The sequence below is a fragment of the Hemicordylus capensis genome, chromosome 4, assembly GCF_027244095.1.
Source record: "Hemicordylus capensis ecotype Gifberg chromosome 4, rHemCap1.1.pri, whole genome shotgun sequence".
In the NCBI taxonomy this organism is placed as follows: domain Eukaryota; kingdom Metazoa; phylum Chordata; class Lepidosauria; order Squamata; family Cordylidae; genus Hemicordylus; species Hemicordylus capensis.
In genome coordinates, this window is record NC_069660.1 from 212980621 (window position 1) to 212994833 (window position 14213).

The following is a 14213-nucleotide window of genomic DNA, read 5'->3' on the forward strand; positions in this document are numbered from 1 at the left end:
TTGTTGTGGGCCCCTGCCAGGGTTGATTTGATTTAAATCATGATTTAAATTGTTTCACAGAAGGGCTCGATTTTAACTATATAAATCACTAGTGAGGAAGATTCTATTTAATCATCATTTCTAGTAAATGTACATTCTTGTCTAACATAACCTTAATACATATTTTTTAATTTATCATATTTATATACCACCTGATGTGTATCTCTAGGTGGTATACACAATTTAAAACAATAAATATAAAACTGAGTAAAAACAACTAAAACAATTTCACAGAATAAAGAAGTTAAAACAGTTTCATGGGATAAAAACAATTAAGCAGTTTAAAATTAATTTTAATTAAAAGCACGAGAGAACAGGTGTATCTTGAGGGTCTTCCTAAAAGCAAACAGAGATGGAGAGGAGATGCTCCTACTTTGACAGGGAGCATATTCCAAAGCCCCAAGGCAGTTATGATGAATATTAATAGTGATATCTTTGACCTAGGTACTTTTTCTTATGGATTTTTAAAAAATTAATATCCAATTTAATATTTTAAAAATCCTGTTTGTGTTTTGTTTTGTTTTAATCATCAGTTTTTATCACCCCTGGTTCATGTTTGGTGATGTGCTGCCAGTTATGATTTTGTTTTCATAACTGGGATGGGCAGCTGACAGAGTGCAATTCACATCTGGTGCCCCCTGTGCACATATTTATAAGACTACCGGCCCAGCTGCATTGTGAGGGTGGATGCTTATGTCAGCAAAAAGGTGTCTTTCCATCTACCACTGCTGTCAGGAATGTTCAGACCTGTAATGCCATAAAGGTCAGCTTAAGCTTAGAGCCTTAGGTTAGATGGACAGGGTTGGGGAAAGAGGTCAGAGAGTAATAATTAGTAGAAGGAAGGAGTAAAGAATAGTCAGGTTGGTTCAGGGGCGGGGGGAATTAAAGAAGTGAATCTTGAGCATGAAAGAAGAGAAGAGCAACTAGATAAGTAGAGAGGGAAGCTGATCAAAGGGAGAGGGAGTAGCTTGCTAGAATGCCCAGAGATAGGAAGTGGAGAAGAAGCAAAGAGATCTGACAGTGAAATAGGCTTCTATAGAATGAACTGGCAAAGGGGAGACAAGGGAGGGAAATCACTCAGTAATAGAGCAGTAAAGATACTTTAACATTAAGAACTAAAATCTCCTAAACCCTTTGTAGAGTTTATTTTGATTAAAGTACCAAGACACTTATCTAATCTATGAATCATTAAAGAACTAGAGGCAATACATCTGTCATAATTAGTAAATCTCTTTCTCCTTATGATATTGCTAACATCTTGGTGAACCTGCAAAAAATTTGATGATTCAGACATGCAAAAATAGCATGTGTCCATCACTGCAGGAATGTACCATTTTGGACTTGACTAGAGAGTGGAGTGTTGCATGTCTGAAAACTCTCTCAGGTAAAATAAAAACAGTAGACAGATGGAGTAGACAGCTACTCCATCATAGGAACAGCTAGGCTGAAGCTCCTCTTCCTGATGGGATAGCTTTCCATATGTGGGGTATGTAGTAGAAAAGTGTTTGAACATCCAGCCCTCTATCCCCACAAACATCCCCAGCCCTCTACTGGGGATGTGCTATCATTGCCCTCCGGATCAAAATGCCGACAGTGACTGGGAGTTGCAGGAAGAAATCAGGGAGGCGCCAAGGAGAGGCAGGGCTGTAATTATGGGTGACTTCAATTACCCACACATAGACTGGGTAAATTCACAGTCAGGTCAGGACAAAGAGGTCAAATTTCTAGATACACTAAATGACTGTGCCCTAGAACAGTTGGTCATGGAACCAACCAGAGAGAAGGCGACCTTGGACCTAATTCTGAGTGACACCCAGGACCCGGTGCATGATGTCAGTGTCATCGACCCTTTAGGGAACAGTGACCACAGTGCCATCAAATTCAGCATACATGCAGGGAGTGAATCATCAAGGATGTCTAGCACAGACATTTTGAATTTCAGAAGAGGAAACTTCTCCAAAATGAGGAGTATGGTGAAAAGAAAGCTAAAAGGGAAATCCAGGAGAGTCACTTCGCTCCAGAGTGCATGGAGTTTACTCAAAACCACAATACTAGAAGCCCAGTTAGACTGTATACCCAAAAGGAGGAAAGATACCACTAAGTCCAGGAGGATGCCAGCATGGCTCACAGGTACCGTCAAAGAAGCCATAAAAGGGAAGAAGACTTCCTTCCGAAATTGGAAGGCCTGTCCAAATGAAGAGAACAGAAAGGAACACAAACTCTGGCAAAAGAAATGCAAGGTGACAATAAGGGAGGCAAAAAGAGAGTTTGAGGAACATTTAGCCAAAAGTATCAAGGGGAATAACAAAAACTTCTTTAAGTACATCAGAAGCAGGAAACCTGCCAGGGAGGCGGTTGGGCCATTAGACAATGAGGGAGTGAAAGGGATTATTAAGGAGGATATGGAGGTTGCAGAGAAGCTGAATGAGTTCTTTGCGTCTGTCTGCACGGCAGACGATACTGAGTATATACCTGTTCCTGAACCAGGCTTTTTAGGGATGGAGGCTAGAGAGCTGAGTCAGATAGTAGTGACAGGAGATGATGTACTAAACTGTCTGGAAAAACTGAAAGCTAACAAATCACCAGGGCCGGATGGCATCCATCCAAGAGTCCTCAAAGAACTCAAATGTGAAATTGCCAACCTCCTTGCTAAAATTTTCAACTTATCCCTGAAATTGAGCTCTGTACCAGAGGACTGGAGAGTAGCAAATATAACACCGATTTTCAAAAAGGGACCCAGGGGCGATCCAGGAAATTACAGGCCGGTTAACCTAACGTCCATTCCAGGCAAATTGATGGAAAGCATCCTCAAGGATAAAATTGTAAAGCACCTAGAAGAACAGGCCCTGCTGGGAGTGAGCCAGCATGGCTTCCACAAAGGTAAATCTTGCCTCACCAACCTTTTGGACTTCTTTGAGGGTGTCAACGAGTGTGTGGATCAAGGTGATCCAGTTGACATAGTATACCTGGACTTCCAAAAAGCTTTTGACAAAGTTCCTCATCAAAGACTCCTGAGGAAACTTAGCAGTCATGGGATAAGGGGACAGGTACATGTGTGGATTGCTAACTGGCTGAAAGACAGGAAACAGAGGGTAGGTATAAATGGAGAGTTTTCACAATGGAGGGAAGTAAGAAGTGGGGTCCCCCAGGGTACTGTACTGGGCTTTTTAATTTATTCATAAATGATCTAGAAGCAGGGGTAAGTAGCGAGGTGGCCAAATTCGCAGATGATACCAAACTCTTTCGGTTAGTGAAATCCAAAAAAGGATTGTGAGCAGCTCCAAAAGGATCCCTCCAAACTGGGGGAGTGGGCGACAAAATGGCAAATGCAGTTCAATGTTAGCAAGTGTAAAGTGAAGAACATTGGGACGAAAAACCCCAACTTCAAGTATATGCTGATGGGATCTGAGCTGTCGGTGACTGACCAGGAGAGGGATCTTGGGGTTGTGGTGGACAGCTCGTTGAAAGTGTCGACTCAATGTGCAGCAGCTGTGAAAAAGGCAAAATCAATGCTAGGAATCATTAGAAAGGGGATTGAAAATAAAACAGCTAATATTATAATGCCTTTATACAAAACTATGGTGCAACCACACTTGGAGTACTGCATACAATTCTGGTCACCACATCTTAAAAAGGACATTGTTGAACTGGAAAAGGTGCAGAAGAGGGCAACCAAGATGATCAGGGGCCTAGAGCACCTTTCTTATGAGGCAAGACTACAACACCTGGGGCTTTTTAGCTTAGGAAAAAGATGACTGCGGGGAGAACTGATAGAGGTCTATAAAATTCATGCATGGTTTAGAGAAATTGGAGAGAGAGAAATTCTTTTCCCTCTCACACAACACTAGAACCAGGGGTCACTCCATGAAATTGATTGCCAGGAGGTCTAGGACCAACAAACGGAAGTTCTTTTTCACACAACGCGTGATCCACTTGTGGAACTGTCTGCCACAGGACGTGGTGACAGCCAACAACCTGGATGGCTTTAACAGGGGTTTGGATAACTTCATGGTGGAGAGGTCCATCAATGGCTACTAGTCAGAGGGCTGTGGGCCACCTCCAGTCTCAAAAGGCAGGATGGCTCTGAGAACCAGTTGCAGGGGAGTAATGGCAGGAGAGAGGGCACGCCCTCAACTCCTTCCTGTGGCTTCCAGCAGCATCTGGTGGGCCACTGTGAGAAACAGGATGCTGGACTAGATGGGCCTTGGGCCTGATCCAGCAGGTCTGTTCTTATGTTCTTATAAAATACCAATAGGAAGTTAGGAGTTCTGAGTGGAATTTATTTATTTTTAATATTTTTATCTTGACTTTCTCTGCAGAGCAGACAGCAGACCAACTCTAATGAAATAATGCAACAATATAAAGTACAGTTGTATTTTTATTGCTTGTATTTGTTATTAAAAGCATAGCAAAACTGTAAAACCAAATTGAAATGTGCTGGGTGATCTTTCTTGTGCTAATCTGTATGCTGTGAAATGAAATATCATCATTACTTATGTTTCTCTGTCTCCAGTTTTTGTTGCTTAAACAACTTTCACATAATTGCATAGAATCCTCTCATAACTAGAACTGTCTAGATATAAATAAAGATATATTGTTCAATTTTGCTTGCTCTCCCTTAGGTGAAAAGCAGCGGCTGGGTTATGATCGGTCTGGATTTGATGCAGAAGATTCAGATGGGCAAGATGAAGATGATAATGACAATGAAGATGATGATGAAGACAGCCAAGCTGAATCGGTTTTATCTGCCACTCCCTCCGTGTCAGCCAGCCCACAGCATCATCCATCGAGAAACATTTATCAGGAGGTCTCAAGTGCTGATGAAGAAACGAGAATTGTGGACTGTTTCACTGGGGTTCATACAGACTCTATGGATGGCCTACCAAAAGCACTTCTCACAAAGATGACAGTACTTAGTACATTGCAGTCAGACTGCAGGAGCTCCACTTCACCAGTAGCAGCTGTACCCAGAGAAACAAATGAAGGAAACGTGAAAGACAGAGCAACAAGCACAGAGCCTAGCATCTCTTCTGAGACTGTTCCCAGGTCTCCATGCTATCAGATGTATGTGGACTACCCAGATACAGAAGAAACGTTAGGAAGTTCTGCTGCTGCTATTACTACAGCAGCTTCCAAGGTGAGCACAATAGAATTCTTCAGACTTCTTTATGGGATGCTTAGTCTACTCTAGGTGAAACGATGCCAAGAAGTCCTTGACTATACATCTTTAGCATGCTGACCTGAAAAGTATTCTGTGAAACTTCCAGTACTTGAAAACAACCTGAGCTAATATTTATTGGCTTAGATCTCTTCATTGTATTAGCCATAGGCCATTGACACATGAACACGTAGCAGTCCCTATGCCACGTTAGCTCCTGAGGTAGTCCTAAGGCATGGGCGCTCTTGTGCAAGAACACAAATACTTTCAGATCACCTGTGCTCTGGAAGCTCTCTGTTAGATTGGAAACACGTCATCTGACTGTCAGCTCTAACAGAACACTTTTGGAGCGCAGATAAGCTCAGAAAGTACTTGTACTTTTATACCCAAGAGCACCCACGCTTCAGGACTGAAACAGGGGCTAGTGTGGCATGGGTGCTGATGTTAGGAGTGCCCATGCTGCTGAAATTAATGTAATTAATATACATTAATTAACTCCCCCTCACCCCATAAATACACTTGTGTTGGGAAAGTAATTTTTATACAGAAATGCCTATACCTTTCTATATATGAGCATGTGTATGTGTTCATATATTTGCATTGTGTAACAATAACTTATTGTTACGGTCAGTGACCAGCAAAGGATGGATAAACACACAGAAAGCTGGGTGATCTCATAAGCTTACTTTCCTCAAGGAAAGTAGGCTAAAAATATACAGATAAACCACAACCCAATGAGGCTATCCCGTACATGCCATCAGTAGAAGGGGAAAGAGTCCCTGATGTTTGCCACAGCTCATGGAAGCTCCATGAGTGGGTAAGAAGCTAAAAACATGTGGAAACATTGTAAGTACTGCACATCTGCATAACCCATATGATTGTCTGAAGATCAGATGCACTAAAATAGCACACCCTGGTTGATTTTGTTGTAGTTTGTTCGATAGGAAAGTAGACTGTTAGCAAACTACTTTCAGATAAAAGGCTCTTTAATTGTGTTGGGAATGGAGAAGGGGAGAAAACATTTTGTGCTCTTGATCAATATGCTTTTCAAGTTTAACAACATCAAAATGAAGGAACCGCAATTCAGTTTATTGTTCCAAGAAATAGGAAGAACAATCAGCACTAATAGGGTCACTGAATGTTTCAAAAATTTCAAAGTAGATGTTCCATTAAAACATGAAATTGTTTATCAACAATTGGTCCAACAACATTCAGTCAGTAAGTTTATTATGGTCAATAGACACACCAAAAGAAAAAGATGAAAAATCACCACCGCAAACCAACATATATCAACATTAAGCCAAAAGTACAATTACATGTTTACAGCATCTCAGATGACCCAAAATAACACCCACTGCAAAACAGTCCCTCGATTATCAACAGTTAACAGTATAGTTCTTAATATTTACAGCAACTGACAGGAATTTAGCTACAACTAAGGTGACCCTTGAGACTTTATTTATCAAATGGTATTTAACATAATGTTGGCTAGATCTACCTAGTAATACAGCCAAGATCAGAGTGATCAGTAGCCAGCAGGCTCCAGTACAGAAGTTTTAGAACAGAAGAACATGGTCCATAGCTCCACTTCCTGGTCACTACAAGGGTAAACCCTTAAGGGCAAGGTGACCCTAGTGTATCTTCCCTGCAACACTTGTGAGGAAAAAAACATTAAATCTTGCCCAGGAAAAGGCACTTCAGTATCTGGTTACATGGAGGGTGACTTAGCTATGCAGCCGACTGAAATGCATTTTCATGTACAATACAGAGACCAGGATGTATAAACATGAGCAGGAGGATTCTGGAAAGTGGTGTCCCACCCAAAGTCTTTTGCCTTAAGGCTGTTCCATTCAACAGTATTTGGCACAAGAGCCTGGGAGAAGGATGTACATGTAAAGTGCTCTCCTAGCAGATTGCCATCTCTCTCTTGATAAGGCTTCTCTTTCATTTAAAGAGAGAGAGAGAGAATGTTGAACTATCCTCCTTATTGCTGTTTTGTTTTTTGTTTTGTTATGCTAGTATATGACTTCTACAAGACCTCCCTCTCCACCCATGGACCGGAGTACACAAACGATGGTTGCTCCTTCAGTGGCCTCCTCTTACCCAGAGATCCAAGAGCAGAAGCATCAAGAACATCAGCAACAAACTATGAAACTGGCACCTCCCCAGACCCACCTGTTTAGCCACCTCCCTTTGCACTCGCAAAAACAAGCCAAGACCCCTTATGGGATGATTCCAGTGGGGGGAATCCATGTGGTTCCTGCTGGCTTGGCCACATACTCAACCTTTGTACCCATTCAGGCTGGACCGGTACAACTCACAATTCCCACTGTTAGTGTGATTCACAGAACTACAAGTGCTCTTGGTGATCCAGCTTGTGCAGTCTCTGGTACTGTAAACCATCTCGGTGTTGCTGAAGTGAACAGTGTTGTGCCCTGTATCCCAATAGGCCAGATTAATGTGCCAGGCATCCAGAGCTTGAGTGGACAAACCCTGCAGCCTCTTCCATCCCTCAGCATGGAGACGGTGAACATCTTAGGCCTGACAAACACCAACATAGCTCCGCAAATACACCCTTCGGGATTAACTCTGAATACCGTAGGACTACAAGTTTTGACTGCAAACCCTTCTCCTCAGACCAACACCAGCCCTCAGACACACATTCCAGGTCTGCAAATCTTGAACATAGCATTGCCGACGTTAATTCCTTCAGTCAGCCCTGTGACTGCAGATGGGCAGGGCCATCCAGAAGCACCAGCTTCCAGCAACAAAGCCTGCAAAACTCACCAGGAACAGGGTTCTGTGAGTTTTGCTGACGATGATCCTGGTCAGATCACCAGTGCTGTATCTCCTCAGGTGGCATCTGCCGACCAGCGGTACAATGTTGAACATCTGTCGGACCCTGCTCCTTCAAGTGAGTACCAACAGTGTAGTAGCCCAGATCAACTGGACACTGAAAAGCCTGACTCAGAGAGTCATATGAAACCAAAGTGCAATATCCATTTTGTTCAGGTTGAACAGGCTTCTGCATCAGAGCCTCCCATGAAGGTGAATTCTGACTTTTTATCCAGTTCCCCCAGCCATCGAACTGTCTCTCCAGATAGACAGGTACCTAGGCGAAAAGGCTTGCCTGAGAGGCAAAATACTGTGGAGTTCAGTGATGGCAGCAGTGATGATGAGGACAGACTTGTAATAGCCACCTAGCGTTTGGGGTTTTTTATGTTGGGGTGGGGGTGTGCGTGTGCGCGCGTGTGTGTGTGGTTTTGTTTTGTTTTTTAAGTAACACTTACCAGGTTTCTTTGCAAACCTCTCTCTTACTTAAAGCACATTTTTCTGACACAAAACTCATTACTAATCTTCGTGCAATCATGAACTCTTGACCAATAATTGTTGTTCCTTGTCAGCTCCGGCCATTTTTTGTACATGTTGTATAGACAATTGTGCCTTTTTTGGAGTTTTATGTTTAGAAAACTGTACAGATTGTCAAAATTATATATATATATTATATGTATATTAAAACCAAGTAGTTGTGTTTCGTAAGTAAAAAAAATCTTATGTCAGATTAAATAAATGATTAAATTATATGTTGCACTGTTAAATGTAAATTTTTATGGCTGTGAGGCAGAGTTTGTGTGTACAGACTGAGTATGTAAACTTCATATTTATTGTATCCATATTAGTCTTGGGAGGTGGGAGGGAGGGTCTGTCCATCTTTCTTGTGTATGACATTAGCTTTACACTTAACAGAATCCCATATCTGTGTGTTTGAATTATTTCAGTAAAACTTTTGTTTACTGACTTTACCATTGCTCAGGTTGTGCCTTCTTGATGTAACGTGAGCCAACAAGAGAAAGCAATTTTGTTTTAGTAAAATTTCCCCTCAACCCTCTCTCTCTCCCCACTCCATCCCCATCAGCTTCTTAGGAAACTTCAGAAGGATGAATTATCGACTGTTGTGGTTTTGAAAAAGCTTCAGTAATTGGATCTTTTTTTCCTTCCCTCCACAAGGAACAAGCTATCCCTTTCTTGTAAGGGACATTAATCTCTTAATTTTCTTATAAGAGGTATCTGTTGATCTTTTTATTTTAAATAAAATTAACACTCTTTATTTATCAGTGCTCACTTGTCACATGAAAGCTTATTTACATTTGTGACAATGACCAAGAAATTTTAGTTTGTTAATTTTTTATTTTTTCTGTCAAACAGAAATATGAAGCCATGTTTTATTAAATTAAAATATGGTTGAGAAAAAATAATAATTGTTTTGGTCTCTTGATTTTTTAATTTAATTTTTTGGTTCATGAAAGTTAAAATCATGCTGCAGCAACCATTTTGGGGGGAGTGCTGCTAATTACAAGAACCCTTTGTAGCATTTCTCATTGGGTGACTGCTTTAGACCAGAAGGCTTGCTTTTCCCCTCTTACATATGGTTTTATTCCATTCAACCGCGGCATGTTGGCATGGCCGACCTTTTGGGGGAAAGGGCTTGGTGCACCATACATTGTGTACTTCAGGTGCACAGCTCTGGAGAAAGAGATGGGAGCAATCCACATTCAAGGACTGCACTCTTAATGCTGACTGTAGTGATATCAGAACAAGGTGGTGCGAATGAAGGGAACTCTACCACCCCTGCCCAGTCTTCATTCAACTTGCAAGCTGTAATCACAACCTTGTACCTTGGGGAAATAAAGTTGCAATTTCATGTTCTACAAAACCTTCTAATATTGAGCTACTACAAGATGTGGATAGAGCTGCCATCCCTGACTGAAGCTATTCTTGGAGACCCCTCCCTGCTCCCCCCCTCCACTTTTTTTAAAAAAATCACAATATGGAAATATTAACATCTCCAGAATTGTTTTGGAGATAGATGCTGGAGACCCTGGAGGATTGACAGCCCTAGATGTGGACCAGTTGGTTTCAGAATACTGGAAAGGCAATGAAAGAGTGCAAGGATTATTCGGCATTTGAAAGATCAGGGTTTGGTACAACAGAATGGCTACCAAAAAGCAGGTAGGGATGGGCACGAACAGGTTCATGCACTCCAGGGAGGTGGGGGTTTACCTTTTAAGGAGCAGGAAGGGTGCCCGTTCCCACCCACCCCCACCCCACAAACAGAGCTTCCCCTCTGCTGGCACGGGGCTGTTGCATACCGTCTTGCAGCCCCGGTCAGTCATACCATAAGTGGCAGGTGTTTGCATGCATGTTACGCACACAGATCAGCCACTTCCAGTACGACACTGACTGGGGCTGCAAGGAGATATGCAGCAGCCCTGCGCCAGTGGGGGCAAAGCTGCGGGTGGGGGGGAGAATGGGCACCCTTCCTGTTCCTTAAAAGTTAAAAAAAAAAAAAACCCTGCTGCTGGACCTCTGAACCATAAAAAGACCACCAAACTGGTTCCTGCACATCCCTACATGGAAATGCTGTAAAAGGAGTTTAAAGGGGGGAAATTACAGCAGTATACTTTTCAACAAAGTAAACTGGGCAAGTTCTCATCTCTGTGCCACCCAATGTGCTTCACAACAGAACAACTTGGCTCAATAAGCGTACCTTCCCATCTTCGTGACACGGAAACCACATTGCAGTTCCCATGTCACAGAGATACATGGGAACACAATCCACAAAAAGCAACTTCAGAAGCCTGGGCCATGTGGGAGGCACTCACCCTACTGCTCCTTCCTATGTTAACATTTCCCCAGGGATTGTGAAGTTACCTTTGGGGTCCCAAAAAGAGAAATGTCCATGCTGCAAAGAGAGTGCAATAGACCTGAGTCAAAAAGTGCAATCTCTTATTGCATTTCCTTCTGTCATCCAGGAGCTATCTTCTCTATGGATGCATGTTAATAATGCTGCTCATCTTGGACTAAAAGTTCTCTGGAAAATATCCTGCAGAGATTGTCTTTTTCCAGGTAAATGTTCCTGCTCTAGGTCTGGAACTATAAGGATGCCAATTTCATATGACAGTGTGACCAGGTGGTGGAATGAACTATACTACTTCAGATGGCAAGTGGGACATATCATTTTTGAATACTCCCCCAAGTTTTTTTTTAACCCCATTTTAGAGCCAAGTCTTAAACTGCAGATATTTTCATATCTCAAGAGACACTGGGCCAGGTGTAGCTTTACAGAAGCCTCTGATGTAGAAAATTGGTATATTGGGGAGAAATGTTATATGGAGAGATTATGAGGAGGGCTTAAAAATCTGCCACCCTCTTTATTTATTTTATTTATCATATATAAATATCATATATACTGCCTGGTATATGCATCTTTAGATGGTGTACGAAGTTTTAAAAAAACCACAGCACCACCTTTTGCGATCCATTCTACCATCTCATTTTGTTGCATTTGTAGAACTTGCCCAGTTCATCCTACAACAACCCTGTAAGATAGGCCAGTATTGTCCTCATTACAAGTAGGAGTGAAGCTTAAATGAGTGGGTTACTTGATGCTTCTGTGGAAGAAATGCCACCTTCACACTGTGTTTATTATAATCCAAGTAATTGCTTTGTTGACACAAAGACAATGAAAATGGGGCAGAGAGAGCCCATGCAGGTTACAAACCTGATCAGACCCCAAAGACCACTTGCAAAGTACAAAACACTGTCTTATCTGGTCAAAAGAGGAAGTTACATAATTGGACTCAAGTTGCTTAAAAAATTCAGTCAGTTTGCTGGACATTTACACATGTTCATTGAAACAAGGAAGCATATTTTCTCTGCATGATTAGTATGCTCCAGACATGGTTTTGCAAAGTGCAGCTGCTGCCACTGTCTGCTAAAGCGTTGTTCAAATCTCTAGTGACCTTTCCCCGCAAATTCAAATTCAAGCCAAACCCCAAGCTTGCCATTGCCTGCCTGCCTGCCTGCCAGCCAAGCCAATGTGTTGGTTTATTCCCTTGCAAAGCATTTCTGCTCAAACAGTTCTAGCATTAAGCTAACAAAATGGCTTCAGTATTGTCAAGCAAGCAAAATGATTCCCACACTTCTCATGGAGAATAGCTGCAAGTTTTGCAGTTATGAAGTAATGCCTGTTAAGCTTATCATATGGAAATCCCCCATCGAAAATGGATGAAAAGCTTTGTGGAGCAGTGTGGGTGGTAATATTGGCTTCAAAATTTTCTCCCGACAAAGTCCTATATGCACATTCTAGTTGGCACATCAGAATTAATGGCACCCAGCAAACACGTCCTATTGGTTTCAATGCGGCATGAATAAAGGCTAAACTAGACAGGATGTGCACGTCTCTTTCCCCTGAAGGTTTGAGGTGGTGGGGTCCCGCCCCCATTAAAGAACAGCAGCCTTCTGTAGTTGCAAGTTTCATTAGAGGAATAGCAATAGGAGAAGGGGCTGCTTGGCCCTCCCTATAATTTCCCCCACTTAAAATCACCCTCTGCCAGTTGCTTTTTTGCTCCATGTATATTTTCTCTGTGGGTGAAACAGCTGGAAGGAGCATTCAGCAGATAAATGGCAGGACGAGAAAGAGTTAACCAACCCCTCTTTCATTGTTCTTGCATTCCAAATTGGGGTGAGGGGGGAGCTGGGTGAAAGATGCAACCGCATGTCACCCTAGCTTTCTGGAGGAGTGAGGCCTTTTACATTGAAATCTTCTACCATTTTCTTTTTCTCTGGATGATCTGAACGATTATCAGATATTTGGATACACAGAGATTCTAATGGCATATATGGATGTGGGTTCTACCTAGCAGAGGCAAAGTATGAATAACTGGTTCAGCTTATGCAAAATATTCTTCTGACTTGCACAGAGACTGCTGAAGCCCAAAAATGAAGAGGCAGTGCATTCCTAAGGTTCACTCAGGGAAGGAACAGCCTGCCTTCAGATGAGTTCATTAGCCAGGCATGCTTAGCTTCATTTTGTAATACAAAGTTTGTTTTGCCCAGAAAGGTCAGATGTTAAGGTCTATTTGATTTCACCCTCCCTGACACACCATGCTATATCATTAGTTTACATTAAATCACTTGCATCATAGGAAGGTTGCTGATTTTGTCATAATGATCTGACTGACCGACTTCATGTTTGTAATGGCTTGATACAAAAGTTAGCAAAACTTGGGGAAATGGCAGTTGAGATTCTATGAGAAATGCTAGGTATACAATCAGTTTGCCACTCATTCTATTGATATGCTTGCTGAAGTCTGTAAAGATCACAAAATTTAGCACTGAATGTATTAGTAGCTGCAAGATCGACCTTTGCCATATACTGGAAAGTTCAGACAGTAGGGAGTCTAATGTATCTGAAGTCACAGCTGATCAAAACTTCCAAGCGTCATTCATAACATAAAGAGAGTCTAAACTTGTATTTGAAATGTGTGTAAAGCTGCCATTCAGACAAACAGCCCCCCCCCCCCCCCGGCACAATAAAGGAATGTGTCAGGAGGGTGCTGGGACACTGAAGAAAAAGTCATGACAGTCGTGCACTTGATGCATCTCTAATTGCATGGGATGGGGAGGTATCATCTGAATTGGCCTATAGTGGAGCTTCTAGTGACAAAACACAAGCACAGACCCCCCATAGAAAGCTACTGTTCCCAAACAACCACTCTTTCTGCCATTCTATTCATAAGAGGAGAGCATACCTGCAGGGAAAAGTCAGACAAGTCGACTACATATGAGAGCCTTCAAAAACACACACAATCCAAATTATGGTAGGAGACCTTGGGCAACATCCAGGGTAATGCTGCCCTTGCATTAGCACATTTTATGCATACACTGATTTTTGCCAATCCTCCCCTCTACTATGCCCAATATATGTCCCTGAGGGCTCCCTGATCCCCAGAGACATGTGGGGGAGGGGCAGCAGAGGAAAGGGGGATTGGGGGGGGGACATTGCTCATGCAATATATTCCAAAAGAAGAAGGCTGCACTTCTTTCCCCCCCTCACATGGAATATTAAATACAAACAATTCAAAGGTTCCTCCGAGGAATACAGAAAAGGGAAATGAACCAAAATATATACAATATATACATATTTGTCATATTCCTACTCCTAAGTAGAATC

The 14213-nt window shown here is 42.2% G+C and overlaps 1 protein-coding gene across 10 annotated transcripts in view; it reads left to right on the forward strand.

The window, feature by feature from the left end:
- HIVEP1 (HIVEP zinc finger 1) overlaps positions 1 to 9315 on the forward strand; it is a 151823-nt gene extending 142508 nt beyond the window's left edge. For all 10 annotated transcript variants that reach the window (XM_053248797.1, XM_053248792.1, XM_053248787.1 and 7 more), the window contains 2 exons: positions 4662 to 5176; positions 7217 to 9315. In XM_053248797.1, the coding sequence (XP_053104772.1) occupies positions 4662 to 5176; positions 7217 to 8401 (1700 nt within the window). In that variant the 3' untranslated portion in view covers positions 8402 to 9315. The remainder of the gene's footprint in view (positions 1 to 4661; positions 5177 to 7216) is intronic.
- Positions 9316 to 14213: the final 4898 nt, after the last annotated feature.